The sequence below is a fragment of the Mus caroli genome, chromosome 6, assembly GCF_900094665.2.
Source record: "Mus caroli chromosome 6, CAROLI_EIJ_v1.1, whole genome shotgun sequence".
Taxonomy (NCBI): domain Eukaryota; kingdom Metazoa; phylum Chordata; class Mammalia; order Rodentia; family Muridae; genus Mus; species Mus caroli.
The window spans coordinates 17,099,676-17,119,931 of NC_034575.1; the positions used below are offsets into that span (position 1 = coordinate 17,099,676).

The 20,256-nt window shown below is 40.9% G+C and overlaps 1 protein-coding gene across 2 annotated transcripts in view; it reads right to left on the bottom strand.

Annotated features, from left to right (window-relative positions):
• The window catches only part of Tspan12 (tetraspanin 12), a 97,938-nt gene that overhangs the window by 17,220 nt on the left and 60,462 nt on the right, over nucleotides 1-20,256 (bottom strand). For both annotated transcript variants that reach the window (XM_021165686.2, XM_021165685.1), the window contains exons 6-8: nucleotides 13,455-13,529; nucleotides 9,608-9,715; nucleotides 5,556-5,699 (exon numbers count right to left, since the gene is read on the bottom strand). In XM_021165686.2, the coding sequence (XP_021021345.1) occupies nucleotides 5,556-5,699; nucleotides 9,608-9,715; nucleotides 13,455-13,529 (327 nt within the window). The remainder of the gene's footprint in view (nucleotides 1-5,555; nucleotides 5,700-9,607; nucleotides 9,716-13,454; nucleotides 13,530-20,256) is intronic.

Genomic DNA, 20,256 nt, shown 5'->3' on the forward strand with positions numbered 1-20,256 from the left:
TCCAGTCCTGACTTCCTTGGTGATGAACAGCAATGTGGAAGAGTAAGCTGAATAAACCCTTTCCTCCCCAACTTGTTTCTTGGTTATGATGTTTGTGCAGGAATAGAAACCCTGACTAAGACAATATTTTAGCAGTCATCTCTCTTTTAACCACAAAACAAGGAAATGTCACATGTCCCGCACTTGTGTTTTGCTTGGCTTTCTGCACCTCTTTGCTTTACAATTTGCCTGGGTTTTACCTTCGTCTGTTCTTCTTGAGCTGGTACACTGGAGCCTTTGTCTTGCCTTGAAAGTCCTATGTATGGTTTGTTTCCTGTCTGAGATAAAGACTACAGCTATTCTCTCAAAGTCCCTTGAGGGATTGATTAAAGCAGTGGCTGCCATTCCCCAGCAAAATGCACACAAAATACTGAAGGTAGCTTGGATGGCATAACTTGTAGTTCCTCCAAGATCCCAAATTCATGGGCAGCAGGTCCAAGATTCCTGCTATGTGAAACTTTCTAACATCCTTCATATGTACTTCCTCCACTGCTCCCTCTCTTTCTCCCTCTCCCTCTCCCTATGTCTCTGTCTGTCTGTGTCTGTCTGTCTGCCTGTCTGTCTCCTCCAGGTCAAGCCTAAACATTGCACCCTTGTAACTAGAGAAAGAAGAGGTGCAGCACACTGAATCTCACCAACCTCATTTCTAAGTCTGAAGCCTGGCTGAGCCTGAGTCTGACACCCTCCATCTAAAAACACAGTGATGCAGACACTTCCCAAGAACGGGGTACCAGGAATCCAAGGAGCACTGGTCCTGGCCACCTGAACTTTGGTACTTGCAATTCCCTAAGCCAAAAATACTCTTTGCAGTCTTTGCACAGCTGAGTCCTTATCTCCAATTCCGTTAAAATTCTACCTTTCAAGACAGCCTCACCCTGTCTCGGGAAGCACCCTCAGCAAGAAAGCCTCACCCTATTACGGAGTAAACACTTGCAAGTGTTTACTGCCCTGTGGTTTTTTGTTTTTTTTTTTTTTTCCTGTAATTGTCTTTTTCTTCTTGTTGCTAAATGTCTATACTACTGTCCTTTAAGCTACCAGAAAGGATTTTGTCACAATGTTCTACACTGTGTGTGGAATCCAGGACAGTTACAAAATACGCAAAAGCAAAGTGAGAGGCAGAGATAGTCACGCATGAAATTATAGTAAGCCTATTCTTTTATTCAAGGGTACACACTGATGATTGTGGACGTCAAGGGTTTCCATGCCAACCCTCAATGCACCTCTGGTGAGGAGGATATTTCTACAATGTGCAGTTGTTGCTATATTTCTGCTCTATCATTTTTCAAAGGTTTCAAAACGTGTCATAAAATATTATTGGGTCAGGGAACCGGGCAGGCCACCAGATGGTTGCAAATGATTTATTTCCCTGATTTCAGACTTCTGAAGAAAGAGTGTAGGAAGAAAGCAGGTCCTTATCTCAGAGCTTAGAGAATATGGAAGATAAAGGGGCCTTGAAGTCTGTCTGTTACAGTCACTCTTAATTTAAAAGCCTGTTCCACAGCACCTGTTGACATGGCTATCCGACCTTGACTTTAATATTTTTAGCAATGAGACACTGGCTTACAAGATAGCCTGTCTCATGATTGGACAGATTTTGATGAACAAGGTCTTCCTTCCATTGATGCAAAATGTCCTTCCTGTAACTTCTGGCCCTTGGTGCAATGCTGCGTGTGCTTCGTTCCTGATCTGAATTAGAAATTTTGAGATATTCGAAGACATCTAATACGTTTTCCCTTCTTTTCGCCAACTTCAGAAGAATCCTGTCCAAGCCTCCAGTTCTTAGTCACTCATTTCACCATTTAAACACTCATTTTGCAGGCGGATGATCTCAGAATGCTTATTTTTTAATTATGGACCTAATCGTACTTGAGCCATAAAGCTACTAAATGATCCCCTTTTGAAAGTCAATTATGCATATAACTGTACTGTTATCATCACTAATATCAGCATCAGTTGCTCCTTGTAAAATTCAAAAGCAGATTGCTCTGATACAACCAACCTAACCAGAGGTCTGTGTCTGAAATCAATTTACAGTTGTCCACATCAGCTGACTATTGAAAGTGTTTAAATTAATCTGGGTTATCATTTAGCACATGTACAACAATGTGGCTTCCTCCAATCTTTTTCCATTAGGCAGTATAGAAAGAAACCATCAGCAGAAAGAATCCCATTACAGAGCATTAGAAAGCACAGTCTAAGCCACTCCGGGAAAAGTGAATTGAGTTTTACCAGAAGAAAATTATATAAAATATAAAAATGAATAATTTTCAGCTAAATAAAGTAAAAATGAAGAGAGATGATCCGCATTCAGATTCTGAAGAGGTGTACGGTGGTACTAGGATCTCAGCCATTCTTCTAACACATCATTAGCACCAAGGCAGAAACTCACCCACAGTGCTAGAAGCACTGACTTTCAATGTTGGCTTGCTGTTTCTCAGAACTAGCCAATGAGCAAATTTATACTAGGAACACTGATAGGATTCAACACACACACTCACATTCTGTAACCACCTATTCTTTTAATGAATAAGAGTAAGTTATAATGTTATAAAAATCTCCACAGTTGTTTCCATTTAACACTTGCAGAAGTATTGAGTCCTGTGTTTTGTAGCATAAAATATCATGGCTTGGCCCCGGCATAGTCTCACAAGAGACAGCTATATCTGGGTCCTTTCAGGAAAATCTTGCTAGTGTATGCAATGGTATCAGCATTTGGAAGCTGATTGTGGGGAAGTGGATGATCACAGTCAGCTATTGGATGGATCACAGGGCCCCCAATGGAGGAGCTAGAGAAAGTACCCAAGGAGCTAAAGGGGTCTGCAACCCTATAGGTAGAACAACAATATGAACTAACCAGTACCCCCCCAGAGCTTGTGTCTCTATCTGCATATGTATCATAAGATGGCCTAGTCGGCCATCATTGGGAAGAGAGACCCCTTGGTCTTGCAAACTTTATATGCCTCAGTACAGGGGAACGCCAGAGCCAAGAAGTGGGAATGGGTGGGTGGGGGAGTGGGTGGGGGAGGGTGTGGGGGACTTTTGGGATAGCATTGGAAATGTAAATGAAATAAATACCTAATAAAAAAACTCACGGCTTGCTTGCACTTGCTCATGTTCTACAATATCCACTAGACAACAGAGATGTCGGCCTTTCACTGAGGAAACTGGAAACTCTGACTCTACCATGTTGTGTTGAGTTAACTGTATCTGATGCATCCTTTGTGTTACTGAAGCCAAATGCATCATAACATGTTCAAAGAAAGAAAAGCCAAGCTATTGGATTCAGAGTCTTCAGTACTGTGAGGAATTTCAGTACACATTTTTATTATCTTTTAAAATAAGCAAGCTGGGCTATTCAGTTGTTTCGACAATTCTGGTTATAGGTTACGCTGTGTGTGTCCTCACAAAATTTATGTTTAATCTATTTTCCTCACGGCTCTGATTTTATAACAACTGGGTTGTTGAAGATGTAATGAAGCGATGATGAACCCAAACTGCAGAACACTGGGCTCCAAGGTGACCTGTCTGGGGACATTTGGAGACAGAAACACACATGGAAAATACCATACGAAGAGAAAAACAGACCGTTAAAACATTTCTACAAGAAATGGGAGGAGAGGCAGTCAATGAGCCCTTCCTCCCAGCCTTTGAAGGAGCTGACCTGACCTTGTAAGCATAGAGATCTTGAATTTCCACTCTGTCAAACTGCAAACCTGTTTCTGTTGTGGAAGCCACTCAGCTTGCAACGTTCAGATTAATTCATATCAGATAGTGTGCAGGATAAAGTGTGTATCTCTACTACTGACTTTGTAAGGCAGCCTTTAAAAAAAAAAGTGGACAAGTATGTGTGTGTGTGGGGGGAGGTATATTCTCCTAAGGCACATAAAAGGCATCTATTTTAAAAGTCCTGAGGTGCAGTGGGAGAGATGGCTCAGCGGGTACTTATTTGTTATACAAACATTAGAGCCTGAGTTCAAATCCCCAGCACCCACAGAAATTCTGGGCATAGCAGCACACATCTGCACTCCCAGTACTTGAGTTAGGAGAGACAGATAGATGCCAGAGGCTTGCTTGCCAACCAGCCTAGGCAAGACAGCAAGCTCCAGGTTCAGTGAGACTCTAGCTCAAAATCCAACGCAAGCAATGGAGGAAGACAACTAAAGTCTACCTCTGCCTCTATATGCACACATTTAGTGCATGTGTGCCTGGATGTATATACACAGTTCATACTCACACTCTCGCACATGCACACACACACACATGCACATGTTATTACTACAAACATATCGTAGAAACATATTCTTATTCTATTATAAGCACTCTAAATATTTAGGTTAAGCCCAAAGTGTTCAGCAGTGTTCCATGAGTACACGTCCACAGGTAGGAATATAGTTAGTGAAATTGAAGAAATGATTTTTTTTTTTTTTGGTTTTTCAAGACAGGGTTTCTCTGTGTAGCCCTGGATGTCCTGGAACTCATTTTGTAGACCAGGCTGGCCTCAAACTCAGAAATCCGCCTGCCTCTACCTCCTGAGTGCTGGGTGTGCACCACCATGCTCGGTTTAAGAAATGAAAATTTAAGTACTCAATCTAATTTAATGAAAATAATCACACTTAGCCAGTGGCTACTGTAACTTACAGCAAAACTTTAATTAACTTGTGTGTGTGTGCCTCATTTTAGGTGTATACATGTGTGTGCAGGAGCCTATAGAGATCAGAGGAGGTGCCAAATCCCTTGGAACTAGAGTTAAAGGTGGAGTTATAGTTTTTAGACACAAAGTGAGCATTAGGAGCTAAACCCCAGTTCTCTGTAAGAGCAGTAAGTAATGTTTTTAACCATTTCACTGAGCCATCTCTGTAGCCCAGCTTACAGTTAAACTTTACATTTTTAACTTGAGACTGGTATCCCATTACTCACTGTGAAACCCCTAAGGTCAAAGGCACATAAGAACTACTACGAAATAGCAACTGAGTTCTGGAAGAATGCACAATAAGTGAATTTGGGGGGCACAAAGTGGTTGATTTTTAAACCCAGTAAAATGTTTCAGCAAACTAAAACTGAGATTGCTGGTTACTACCAGCAGGGGGAACCAGAGAGCAGCTCACATAATTTTCTCAGGAGAGTTTCTTCTCTCTTACGTCAAGGCCCTAAACCAGTCTGCCCAGGCTTCCCGCACAGAACCTGTTAGCTGCATGATCTGCACGTGCCTATTTTCAAGAGCTCTAGAAGAGCACAATAGGATCCGACTGTAGGCGTTAAAGTGTAAAATCTAATTAATGAGAATGGTTATTTAAAAAAAAAAAGGTAAAATTCAATTAATGATAGAACTGGGTCTTTCCCACTCCTGTTTGTTGAAATATGGTTATTGTGATTTTTCACTTTTTAAAAAAATCATATATCAGAGATAAAAGAAAAATAAGGTCTAATGATTTACACAAGTGGAAATTTAATCAGCCTAGGGTTGAAGAGTGTTTGGGGATGTTTGTCCAGGGTACGATGCCCACACATGGTCTTACCTCTTGGTACAGGTCACTGAGATCTTCCTGGTGAGCCTGCTTGGAGCAGCCTGGGAACTCCCTGACACAGCAGGAGTCGGGAGGCCAGTCCATTTCTGTCATTTCCAACCAGTCAGTGAAGTACACCACTCCACAGCACTTAAACTGGAACAGAATCACCAGTCACACTTAGAAACGACACAGAACAGCTTTTGTTTAACCTAATAGAAATAAGAGAGCTGATGTCTTAAATGTTTGTACTGAGTAAAACATCTCGTATCAGCCTGAGATGTCTGTGCATTCTATCTTGAGGATGAAAACATCATACAGGAACATCAAACTCACCATTCCATAATGGAACAGTTCTGAACTGTGACACCCACCCCTCCTAAAAGCAAGACTGTGTCACAGTCTCCAACTTCAAGATGTTTTGCAGAAGATCGCAGTGATGAAAGAATTGGCAACCATACTTACAAATTCAATAGCTAGTCTTTCATTATCATTAACTTCTAGTCAGTAGGGAGTAGCTAACCATTTTGCTTATTATCTATTCACTAGTATAACTAAAAGTTCAACTATTGTGATGAAAGTTTCCACAAATTCTATGGAAAACAAAACAACTTGTTGACCGAAACTCACATCTCAAAAGTAGCCAGCCAGTCTTGGTTTCCTTAATCAAGGCAAAAATTCTGTAAATAGATATCTGTCTGACTTATTATTATCCAGGGGAGTGATATTCCTGATAAGCTAGCATATTATATCATTATAATCTCAGAAAAATAATGGTGTGCCTAGCTTGAATGTAGCTGAACTTGAGAATGTGAGCTTGTCTTGCTCTAAGCCTTGTTAAGAAGAACGCTTTCGGTTGTGCTTCACCAAAGATTATCAGAAACGCTGATGAAAGCTTACAAACAGGGCTTGAAGGCATGTGCAGACTGGATTTAGAAAAAGCAACTGTGATCAGGACAGCTTTGCCCTTGGATAACAGAGAAATCCTCTTCTATATAGGCGGAAGGAAGGAATATGGGCAGTCACGGAGAAGAACCCTGCCAAGAGGGATGGTTATGCAAATTACTTAGCCCAGGAGACCAATCTGTGCTCAAGATTAACACTGAATCATAAAATATCACAATCCAGCGCCATTTCAAAGCTTAACCAAAACCAACTTGGAAGGATTCCGAATTCCTCATGCAACAGCAAGCGAGGAAAATGCTCAGTGTGCTTGGGACATTTCCACTCACTTGCCTAAAACGCTTATGAGTTAAAGAGCTTATGATTTGAAAGGAAAGCGGTATCACAAAAGCACCTTGAGTGATAAGCTGTTAATACTGAGAGTTCTGAGAAACTTATAAGACATTTTCCGTATTGTTTAGAAAGCGTGGGTGCACCACAAACATCACAACTACGCAACATCGTAGCACCACAAGGTTAACATAAACTTCGGAGATTCTGACACAAAGCACTGGGGGTCCTGAAAATAAAGCGCATCTTTAAAGACTCCGCTTTCTAAATATTTTAAACGATGGCATTTTGAGGTCACTATTTGAAAAGTCTTTGACCCAGAGAAAACTGTCTTTCCCCATTTCTTAGAGGGGCAAGCCTTTCCAAGCGGCAAGCCAGGGCCATTCTCAGAGCACCCTACTTCCAGTCACAATGGAGCAGCCCATTTATCTGGCTTTGTCAGGAAATGAAGACTTCCATAGCAGTAGCTTTTCCAAATAACTTGAACATGCTGTGTTCAGTGCCAACATTGTTAAAGAGCTGCTGACATCCGTTCTTTCCTACGCAGTTGTTTCAGAGCCTATCCACAGAGGACAGTGGATCTGTACGGAGGCTTTCTGAACCTCCTGAAGGTGAACTCAGTATTACACCAGCTCAAGTCTGTGCTCTGTCACTACCTGCCAAGACAACAGATTCATTCCAAGGTAGCTCTGCTCCAAGCTGATGCTATGTTAAGCTCTAGAAAACACAATAGAATCATTATTTTTACATGTAAATAAACTGAGCCCCTCAATAGGTGAAGGGACTTTCTGATTGGTCAGTAAATGGCAGCAACTGTGATTCCAAAGGTTATACAAGTGCTACCATTAAATAAATATGGTTTTATTGATTAATGTTGTTTAAAATAAGGTATTAGGAAGTGTCACTAAGAATTATGCAAGATCCATTCAGTTACAGCCCATGTGCAGGATCACAACAAATGAGTTCCAACGGCTCGTTTATTGTAGAAGAGAAAAAGTGTCCTAGGCTGAGTTGTCTCTCCCATTCTAAATTTTTATGTTAAAATTCTAACCCCTATACTTCAGAATGAGATTGTTCATGTCAAGAGAGCCACTGGAAAGGTAACTAATTTAAAATAGGGTCAACAGCATGGGCTTAATCAGGTATGAATAATATCCTTATAGGAAGAGGAAATTAAACATGGACACATATAAAGACAAGACAATGGGAAGACGACATGGGACGAAGGCTTTTACATGCCAAAGGGAGAGGCTTCAAAGGGCAGCAACATTGACACTCTTGAACATTCGGCCTCCAGAAAAGTGAGTAGACACTTGTCCTGAGTGACCACGTGTGTGACACTTCAGTGTGGCAGTCCTGCCAGACTAATAAAGGGCTTTGAATGCCTTCTGGATATTTGGATGGATTTGCCACTCTTTTTATGCAAACTAGAATTGTGAGGTAAGAGAGAATATTTCAAGTGAAGCCAGGATATAGATAGCATTTGTAGCACTTGTATATGGTCCATGGAGGTGGAACACTGAAAGAAGGAAAAAGGGCTCACTATTTCTCAACCTGGGTTATCACACTTTGCATTCTAAGTTCCAGAAAATAAAGATTCTGGGAGCTCTAGCAGGGGCAGTTCCTGAACACAGCTTACTATAAATGCCCTGGTGCTTCACACGTCTTTTCATTGTGTTGTTTTCAGTCTAATTGTGCAACAAACAAACAAAGTCAGGAAGCAACGGAATAACAGGAAATCTGTGTGACACTGATAATTTCACCATCTCAGCAAGAGTGGCACAAAGCCAGGTTTGGAGACTGCCCTAGACTTAAACCTCTGCCATGAGCATAGGCAGAGCAGAATGAGTAGCTAGCTGGCTATCTAGTGAGATACTCCTTCTCAAACACGTCCTGGTCCAGAGCTTGAGAAAGGAAGGCAAGCTAAGATGCTTAACTTAGTCTCCTAGGGATGCCATTCCATTCACAAGGAAAAAACTTAGGAGAACTGGTCTGAGGCAAAATCGATGATTAACCTCAAGTCACTAGATTTCCACTTGAGATTCTTGGATGAAATGTAAAACAGTTTGGAACAAAAGTATGTCATGTAATGTCACTATTAATAAGCATATGATAAATGAGTCCAAGCTGATGATCCCATTCACTCTTTTTGACACTCCATGAAGTGAGCACGTGTATTGGTCCTATTTCATAGGCATGGAAACTGAGGCTTACGGAGATAAGTGAACTGATACTAGGTAACAGAGCTAGCATTTGAACCAAGGACAACCTGACTTAAAAAAAAAAAATGTTCATACTATCTAAATTCCCAGTGGGGGAAAAAAACTTTTAAAATGTTAAAGTAATGCTTAAAACATGGGACATGGGTATCTCTAAAAGTAGAAAATTATCATAAAAGAGAGAGATCTAAGTAAAACTTTGGATATTTATTAAATAGTCATTAAATAGAAACTTGAGAGTAGCTCACCCACACTTCTAAACAAGCTTATGTAGGCTAGAAGAAATGAGGAGGAGAGATGTATGTGAGACGAAAAGACACACATGGAGTGACTCAAGGCATGCTGGGAAAAACCTGCACCAGTGGTCTACACAGACTTGAGTGACTCAAGGCATGCTGGGGGAAAAAAAATGTCCCAGTGATGTCTACACAGGCTTGAGTGACTCAAGGCATGCTAGAGAAAAAAAACAAAACAAAACAACTGCACCAGTGATGACTATGCAGGCTTCAGGTTTCCATTCAGATAAATGATCAAAACCAAAGCTTTGAACGCCTGTTTTGACAAGCTGCCACTTATTCTATACTTTCTACCTCCAGGAACAACAGCACTTACCTCTCTTTGAAAATAATTCCAAGCGTGCGTAAGCCATCTATACCTCGGTAAGCCGTAATTTGTCATTCTGGCTTTCAAAGTAACCATATCTGACCACTGTACTGGCACCTGGAGATGAAACGCAAATGATCAACACACAAGCACAAACCAGCCAGGCAAAAGCTCACTCACATACGAAAATCTTGAGCACACCGACAACGCTCATACCACACAAAATACAGACTGGATTAAAGTTGGCAAATACTATTTCAGTTTATACTTGCCTATGAATTCAGCTCAGGTGAATAAACCTGACACTGAAGAAACTGATGTGGGAATTAAGAACTAGGATACAGAAAGGGGATATGCGTGTATAAGCCTCAAAAACCTAAGATAAGGGTAATTTTGAAATCTAATTGAAAATGGTAATATCAGGCTGGGCAGATGGCTCAGTGTCTAAGAATATCTGCTGCACAGTGTAAGGACCTGGGCTCAGATTCCCATCAAAAGGAAAAGGCTCAATATGGCCTATAACCCCAGCACTGCAGGAGGAAGGAAAAAGGGCAGAGACCAGAGGGTCACAGGTGCTTAAGGGTACCAACCTAGCAGAAAATGCCAATCTCTAGCTTCAATGAGAGATGCTGTCTCAGAGGAATAAGGCAGGGATCAAGATACCAGTTCTGCTCAGATCCCCACATCTGAGCATGTGTGTGTGTGTGTACATATACATATATATGTAGATGATATGAACACATATGCACACAGCATACATAGGCAAGGAAGTTTTGATTAAAAATTAAATTTAAAAATAGTAATAGTGGCTGAGAGTCAAATATAGGTGGATCTGTGTAAATTCAAGGTCAGCCTGGTCTACAAAGCAAGTTCTAGGACAGTCAGAGCTGTCTCAGGAAAAAAAAAAAAATTAAGGTCAGTAGAAGTAAGTTAAAAAAATTTCTTAGCCACAGAAATCTCCTATTTTATTTCATTTCTAGGTAGTTGTTGGTTCTTTTGTTTTGTTTTTAATTTTTGGTTTTGGTTTTGGTTTGGTTTGTTTGGTTTGGTTCACTTGAAAATACATAATGCAAAAAAATTTAGCAAGTTCATTGTGAATACATTCTATTCATATGGTTTAGTAACATTCAGAAAACCAGCCAAAGTTCAAGCTACCCACTATAAATTATTATTAACTTATATCCGTTAGGGCATAAAGTGAATGGAACTAAAATAAATTCTCAAGAAATATGTCATCTGAACCCATTAATATTATGGACAGATTTTTTAAACTGGAGTGCTGGATAGGAGGTGAGTGTGGAGAAACAAGAAACAGCATGAGGGAACAGACAGATGTCAAGCCTCTTGACTTAGTTAATAGAATTTTTTTTTTACTAAATTTTTGCTTTCCAAAACAAACACTGGCTGTTTCTTCACTGTGGCCACCATCAATCTGAAACCAAATGTGGCAAGAAAACAGAGGCCCATTGAGGTCCTGGCTCCACACACTGGGCTCTGGCCAGGAAGCAGAGCACACAGTGAAGGGCTTGCTTGCATGAACCCGCTTAAAGCACAAAGCGCATTCTATGTAAAGGTTGGATTCTGCGAAACTTGGCAGATAATAAACTTTAACGACACTTTTCTCTTACATTGTTATTAGTACAGAAGCAATAAAAGTCTTAGGACTTTTCTCATTCTGCAAGGCTGCTTTCCAAATTTCACTTTTAAATGGCCCTTCCTTCTTTGCTCCTGGTGATGTAATGGGGAAGATTTACACAAGCAAAAACAATGACGTGTGCCCAATGGTGTGTGCCCGTGGCTGAAATGGCAGTGCGTGTGCGTTCACTCAGTGCCCCAGGAGCTGAAGCCACTGGGGACAGGACAAGGGAACCGGAACAGGGACCAAGCAAATGTAGGTTCCGTTGTCTTCTTATGCTTCCTAGAATCAAGGCATCTCCTGTCAAGAGACTAAATTAACTCATCCTAAGCTTCCCACAGCTTTATCAAATATTTACAATGTACCAGCAAGGCATATACTTCATAACCCAACGAGAAAATCCATAGAACAAATGGGATGTGGAGCTTCACGAAAATACCACAGCACTCCGATGGTGAGACGTGCCAGCCATGAAGGCAAGAAGAACTGCCATGAATTTGAAGACGCACTGCACTCCATAGTGCATTCTAAGCTAGCTTGGGCTATGAAGTAAGATCCTGTCTCTAAATTAAGTAAATAAAAGAATCCATAGAAAGTCACTCATTTCCTAAAACGTTTTCATCACCAAATAGCACACAACCAAAAGCTGAGGTTAAAACGGATCAGGAGTTATTTATATGATTGATTCTTCTGTTGTTTGTATGCCAGGATGTAGGTCATTTTTCAAAACCAAAAGCAGGGTAAATTCCTTACAGTTAAAGCAAAAATCTGGGCCCCACTACCTATTTTTATCTTCTAATATATAAAGTTTGTAGGGATAACATGAAAATATAACTGAAAGAAAGCAAGACAGTTCCAGTTTAAGGGGAAGTCGTCATTATTGTTTTGTTTTGTTTTGTTTTTCTTTTTTCACATACATTCTTGATTTTATATTGAGCTCTGGAGGACCTTCCCTGACCCTTCACCTTCTCTCAGATTCTGTCTTCCTCCTTGACCTCTCCCAGGTGGAACTATGAATTTCTTCACAGAGCTGTGAACGCTAGCGCAGCGGGCACAGGTAAACTGCAATAGGCAGAGCCCACATTCATCTGCAGTAGCCACTGAATACACCCAGTCTCAAAACACTCCAGCTTCACCACAAAATCTTTAATATCTATACTGACAACAGAAATAACTTCAACTGTATTACACAAGTGCCGAATGGTCTGCTTATCTCGGACACAAATACTTTTTAACTGCTTAAAATTCACCAGGAACTCCTCAGGTGCACAGGCCCCACCTTTTCCCATTGTTCTAACTGAGCACATCTGAGCTGAGGAATGCCCATGATTAAGAATCACTTTGACAGCCTCCCCAAAAGGCCCAAGGGCAAAAAATGTTGAAAAGCACCATTTTGAGGAAACCTAGTGAGTCTGTAAGGCACTGACACCAGCTAACATTCACAGACATGCGAAGGAATGCCATTCCACACTGAGAACAACTGTAGTAACTTCACCACTGAAGTGAACAAACCCAGCAATAGCCAGCACAAGCAAGGGCCAGGGTGGGATGCCGGGAGGGGGAGAATTGACAAATGACAGAGCAATTGGTAGAAGGGACCTGGAAAACTCCTTTTTCCGCTCTAAGGAAGCTATGAAAGTTTCTCTAGTGGGTTCAATGGTCAAAATAAGAGGGAAACGGCTGATCTCCTGTTTTCAAGCAGTCAGGTCTCAAGCTTTTACACCAAGGTGAGCACACAGCAAGCCTTCAAATGCGTTCCGCAAAGGGCAGTGTGGCTCCACTTGTTGAAAACAGTGGCTTCCTCTTCACCTATTTCAGCTGTGGCCAGCAAGGGTGGGGGCTAAAAGGGGTACTGCAGCACTGGCATGGCAGTGAGCACATGCCAAAGTCCTCATTACTAACTCAAAAGCTGGGATCATTCTCTTAGGTTAGTCTCAGTCCATGATGTCCACACTTAGGAATGAAACATGTATCACAGTATCACAAGATAAAGATTTTAAATTATGACTTGAAAATGTATATGTATATGCATACATATATTTACATACACATACACATATATATATATAATTTTTTCAGAAATAGTGGGAATGTTCACCTTATTGTGTAATGTGTTCATGCAAAGTAACAACCATGTAGCACAGTCACTCTCCAGAGTCTGACTCCAAGGTCAACCTGGATGTTGTTCCAGACTTTGACTGTGTCCCCCTGGGAACTCACCATAACCTCCTGCTCGTATGTCCACACACCACAAGCCAGTTCTACACAGAAGATGACGAGTAAAGTTCCGAAGTACTGCAGAAAGAGAGAGGGAGCCGTTAACACAAAACCACTAAAGGCAAATGTTACTAGGGCTTGTGTTTACCTACGATACGAAGACAGGGCTCCTCTTCAGAGAGCTCTGAGCCTACAGCCAGCTACAGATAACCATCAGGACCCACCTAAATGGGCAGGTATTTTGACATTAGTCAGCAGCTAGGGTAAATCTTTTACAAATACCAATCGTTTTATCGACCTGAGTAATAACTGATATAGTATAATTTAATAAAGCTGTATCAAGTTCTCTGAAAAGTTATGGCTAGTTCCTCTTAAAGAGGATGAGGTGAGATCTGCGAGGTCAGGGTTTCACCTGGTGCATATTTTTTTTTTCACTTTCTTCTTGGCAAGGAGGGGGGTGCTTCTTTACCTTTGTAAAAAGGACAACCTAGAAAAAAATGTCAACTACTCATGCTAAATGAAGTTGAACAGTGGGTCTCAACTGTGGGAAGCGGCCCTTGAGAGGCCTTCAAGGGCAAACAGGTAACAAAACTGACTGCGGTATTGAAAACACAAATAAAAGAGTCAGTATTCCTGAACAGCAAGAAGACCTTCGACAAAGAGATTAGAGAAGGTTAGGCAGATAAAAATGATGTAAACAAAAAGCACAGAGTAGGTCAGTAGTAATGCAAAGCATCAAGGAAGACTAGGACACACCGGAAGAGGAATGACAGACCAAAATTGAAAGGCAAACTAAAGCCGGAACCCTGGAGCACACCAGATGACCTACTAATGGACTTTAAATACATCACGCAGGCAGTAAGGTGGCGTCTCTCAATGTATCTGCATAAGAGAAAGACGTGGTGGGTTAAATAATGTCAGGATGATAATTAATTTGAAAGAGAAGGGCTGAGGGGTGAGTTAAAAAGCTTAGAAGGCAGCAAAGAGGGGGTTTGCTGTAGACCTGACTTTATGTGGTAGTCTTGCTAACAAATAGGAAACAATGCCTTCTAGCAGTTCAGCAAAAGACCCTGGACCAGCTGGATTGATAGATGGAGAGAGAAAGATGTATCTCCCTAAAGCAGAGAAATAGGATGGAGTAACTAACACCCCTGTGGAAGGACAGACAAAAACACGAACTTTATTTGAAATATATAAAAACACATTCCAGTAGAAGTATTAACCTCAGAACTCAGGTACCTGAGAGTGGAACTGGAAATTATTCTTTTATTAGAAACAGAGTAACTTTTGAATAATGTTCTATTTCTATTTCTCAACCTCCTAACTTAATCTAGAGTCTCCTGAAACAGTAAGATCCAATTGGACACACACACACACACACACACACACACACACACACACACACGAAGAAGTAAGTGTAACAGGTAGGTGACGTGACTTAAGGATGCGCCCAGTAAATTTCATGGACCAGAGTTTTTCAGCATCTGTTCTGTGTGTTCTTCCTTACCACCCCCATGGAAGGAGTCAACTTTACAAAAAGAAGCAAGCAGTGAAAACCAGGGGAAGATTGGGCTTCTAAGAAGTTCCCTCCTCTGATTCCAGCAGGAATAGAACAAAACTGAGCTAGCTCATGAGTCTTCTACTCCCTGTGCAGTATGAGATTGGGAGGTAGTACTGGATTGTGGTACCTCGGATTACCTCCTTGCTTCCAGTCAAAGCTCTGTGAAGAGCAGTCACCTAAATGTGTTCTTCACCACAGGGTGCTTGATAAATTCTCGTCACGCAAAATAATAAGCGAAAACAGCAGAAATGAATTGATAGTGGTTAGAGTTTGCACGGGCCGTAATCTTGAAAGAACCTCTTAATAAAAGTGATCTTTAAGAGGAAGTAAAGCTTCGGGCATTCTAGAGAAGGCAGTCATGGGAGAGGAAGCGCTAAATATAAAGGCACATCGTGGATGAGTGAGTTAATCAAAACTCAGCATAACGAGAGCGCAGATGCGGTAAATGCAGACGCCAGACAGTGTTCTGAGGTACAATGGGCTGGGAAAGGAGTTTGCATTTTATTCTAAGTGTGATGAAACCATTAATGGCTGACATGATCTAATGCACACTCTGAAAACATGTCTGGCTGTTTTACCTACAGAAAAACAAGGTCATGAGGTTTACATAAAGGACACCCAAACTAGGATGGGAGTGGAGACAGAAAAAGGAGTTGCCTGACACAGGACAGTTGACTGACCAAGACAGGTTTAGAATCTTTGTTCAAAGTTTGTCAAAAAGAGAAGAGCAATCGAAAGTGTAGACAATGGTCGTTTTCTATTTCTGTGAAATATTCCTTATGACTTACAAATAGAAATCACCGCTAGTAGTTTCAACCTGCTTCCTTCATCTTTCTTTCACTAAATCAAAAACCACAACAGCATAATCTCTAAGTAACACAGCTTAGAAAAAGAAGTGGTTCAAAAGATAAGTGGTATTGGCTAAGGGGCTCCCAGTTCACCAGGCACTGCTACTTCCAGCACATGTAATACAGACACAGACATGCTCAGCTTCAAGATCCAGATCTCATCCCTAAGTATTATTTCTAGGACTGAACTGAATGAGGCTTTTCAGCCTTGAAAGGCCAACCAGGAGAAATGTGCTGGTCGACGTATTCCACGTCAGTTTCTCTCGGCATTCTCCTCATGCTTAAGAAACACCTCACCATGAAAAATGTGTTCACTACTGTATGACAAAACTCTCAAATGTGGAGTAGTTTTCCGCTTAACCTGTGTTCTTGCCTCGGATAAGAAGAGATGCCAGGAAGCACTGAGACTCCAGAGAAAATTACACTATGGGATAGCTTAACCTGAACTCTTGAAAATGGATGTCCACACACAATAACAACCAGAGAAGTACTTAAAAAGCAAGATATCACTAAAAGCCAACACGGACAGGGTGGTGCCTGTGTGGGCTGAATAAGAAGAGGAAATATCCTGACTCCATCTCTGACTCCATCTTCTGGACTGAGCTTATAGTCTTTGTAATTACAGCTGATTTATCATTCTCATTCCCTGCCTTGTAGAGTCACTGGTGAGTCCTGGGAAAGGTCCCAGGACCTGGTCATAGGCACTAAATCAGATGTATGTAATATGTCTAATACACAAGCAACTTCAAAGCCTATAGATCTAAATGACATTTCTATAACAACAGATATAACAATCAGGCCTAGTTTCTTTATATTGTTGTTAGTGTGTGTGTGTGTGTGTGTGTGTGTGTGTGTGTGTGTGTGTGTGTGTGTGTGCATGCATGTGTGTGTGGTATGCACATGCCTGGGTGTATGCAGGTGACCATGGCACCCATTTGAAAGTGTGTCAGTCTCCCTGGAACCGGAGTAATAGGTAGTTATGAGTGGTGTAGGGAACTGAACCCCTGGCCCTCTTCAAAGACAGTGCTCTTACTAGTTGAGCCATCTCGACAACTCCAGCATCCAGTTTCTTAAAAGGACCATTATAGTGAGTTGCCATCATCATTGCTTAAACATCAACAGTCATGCCTATGAAATGCATATATTTCAAGACAGGCTCTCATTCCAAGACTCAAAGCTGATTGTTGACCACAGGACATGGTAAATTCCATATGGCTTGGCCATTCTTTTAACTCTGGAAAATTCCAGTGGTTTCATCTGATACAAGTTATCCCCATGGGAAAAAAAATCACTTTGCCTTTATCCAATTAACACTCAGGAAGACTTGACTTAACTACCCTTGAAGTTAAAAATATGCCAATTTACATTTTCAAGCTTTCTTGAAGAAAACTAAAGGTTTAATTTAATTAAATATTTTTATATATTTTTATTAGATATTTTCCTTATTTACATTTAAATGCTATCCCGAAAGTTCCCTATACCCTCCCCACGCCCTGCTCCCCTACCCACCCAATCCCACTTCTTGGCCCTGGTGTTCCCCCGTACTGGGGCATATAAAATTTGCAAGACCAAGGGGCCTCTCTTCCCAATGATGGCCGACTAGGCCATCTTCTGCTACATATGCAGCTAGAGACACGAGCGCCTGGGGTACTGGTTAGTTCATATTGTTGTTCCACTTATAGGGTTGCAGACCCCTTCAGCTCTTTGGGTACTTTCTCAAGCTCCTCCATTGGGGGCCTTATGTTCCATCCTGTAGATGAAAGTGAGCATCCACTTCTGTATTTGCCAGGCACTGGCATAGCCTCACTCAAGTCAGCTATATCAGGGTCCTTTCAGCAAAATCTTGCTGGTAAGCAATAGTGTCTGGGTTTGGTGGCTGATTATGGGATGGATTCCCCGGTGGGGTAGTCTCTGGCTGGTCCATCCCTTCGTCTTAGCTCCAAACTTTGTCTCTGTAACTCCTTCCGTGGGTGTTTTGTTCCCTATTCTAAGGAGGAATGAAGTATCCACACTTTGGTCTTCATTCATCTTGATTTTCTTGTGTTTTGCAAATTGTATCTTGGGTATTCTAAGTTTCTGGGCTAATATCCACTTATCAGTGAGTGCATATCAAGTGACATCTTTTGTGAAAAGGGTTACCTTACTAAGGATGATATCCTTCAGATACATCCATTTGAACAAGAATTTCATAAATTCATTGTTTTTAATATCAGAATAGTACTCCATAGTGTAAATGTACCACATTTTCTGCATCCATTCCTCTGTTGAGGGACATCTGTGTTCTTTCCAGCTTCTGGCTATTNTAAATAAGGCTGCTATGAACATAGTGGAGCATGCGTCCTTACCAGTTGGAGCATCTTTAGGGTATATGCCCAGGAAAGGTATTGCTGGATCTTCCGGTAGTACTATGTCCAATTTTCTGAGGAACTGCCAGACTGATTTCCAGAGTGGTTGTACAAGCTTGCAGTCCCACCAGCAATGGAGGAGTGTTCATCTTTTTCCACATCCTCGCCAGCATCTACAGTCACCTGAATTTTTTATCTTAGCCATTGTGACTGGAGTGAAGTGGAATCTCAAGGTTGTTTTGATTTGCATTTCCCTGATGATTAAGGATGTTGAACATTTTTTTCAGGTGCTTCTCAACCCTTCAGTATTCCTCATTTGAGAATTCTTTGTTTAGCTCTGTACCACATTTTTAATGGGGTTATTTGAAATTCTGGAGTCCAGCTTCCTGAGCTCTTTGTATATATTGGATATTAGTCCCCTATCAGATTTAGGATTGGTAAAAATCTTTTCCCAATCTGTTGGTGGCCTTTTTGTCTTATTGACAATGTTTTTTGCCTTACAGAAGCTTTGCAATTTCATGAGGTCCCATTTGTCAATTCTTGATCTTACAGCATTAGTCACTGCTATTCTGTTTACGAATTTTTTCCAAGTGCCCATATCTTCGGGACTTTTCCCCCACTTTCTCCTCTATAAATTTCAGTGTCTCTGGTTTTATGTGGAGTTCTTTGGTCCACTTAGACTTGAGCTTTGTACAAGGAGATAAGAATGGCTCAATTCGCATTCTTCTACATGATAACTGCCAGTTGTACCAGCACCATTTGTTGAAAATGCTGTCTTTTTTCCACTGGATAGTTGTAGCTCCCTTGTTAAAGATCAAGTGACCATAGGTGTGTGGATTCATTTCTGGGTCTTCAATTCCATTCCATTGATCTACCTGTCTGTCGCTGCACCAGTACCATGCAGTTTTTTATTGCAATTGCTCTGTAGTAGAGCTTTAGGTCCGGCATGGTGATTCCACCAGAGGTTCTTTTATTGTTGAGAATAGTTTTTGCTATCCTAGGTTTTTTGTTATTCCAGATGAATTTGCAAATTGCCCTTTCTAACTCAGTGAAGAATTGAGTTGGAATTTTGATGGGGATTGCATTGAATCTCTAGATTGCTTTCAGCAGGATAGCCATTTTGACTATATTTGCTGCCAATCCATGAGCATGGGAGATCTTTCCATCTTCTGAGATCTTCTTCGATTTCTTTCTTCAGAGACTTGAAGTTCTTATCATACAGATCTTTCACTTGCTTGGTTAAAGTCACACAAAGGTATTTTATATTATTTGTGACGATTGTGATAGGTGTCATTTCCCTAATTTCTTTGTCAGCCTGTTTATTCTTTGAATAGAGGCGGCCACTGATATGTTTGAGTTAATTTTATACCCAGCCACTTTGCTGAAGTTGTCTATCAGGTTTAGGAGTTCTGTGGTGGAATTTTTGGAGTCACTTAACCATACTATCATATCATCTGCAAATAGTGATGTTTTGACTTTTTCCTTTCCAATTTGTATCCCCTTGATCTCCTTTTGTTGTTGAATTGCTCTGGCTAGGACTTCAAGTACTATATTGAATAGGTAGGGAGAAAGTGGGGAGCCTTTTCTAGTCCCTGATTTTAGTGGGCTTGCTTCGAGTTTCTCTCCATTTAGTTTGATGTTGGCTACTGGTTTGCTGTAGATTGCTTTTATTACATTTAGGTATGGGCCTTGAATTCCTGATCTTTCCAAGACTTTTATCATGAATGGGTGTTGGATTTTGTCAAATGCTTTATCAGCATCTAATGAGATGATCGCGTGTTTTTTGTCTTTGAGTTTGTTTATATAGTGAATTATGTTGACGGATTTCGTATATTAAACCATCCCTGCATCCCTGGGATGAAGCCTACTTGGTCATAATGGATGATCATTTTGATGTGTTCTAGGATTCAGTTTTTCAAGGATTTTATTGAGTATTTTTGCATCGATATTCATAAGGTAAATTGGTCTTAAGTTCTCTTTCTTTGTTGGATCTTTGTGTGGTTTAGGTATCAGAGTAATTGTGGCTTCATAGAATGAACTGGGTAGAGTAC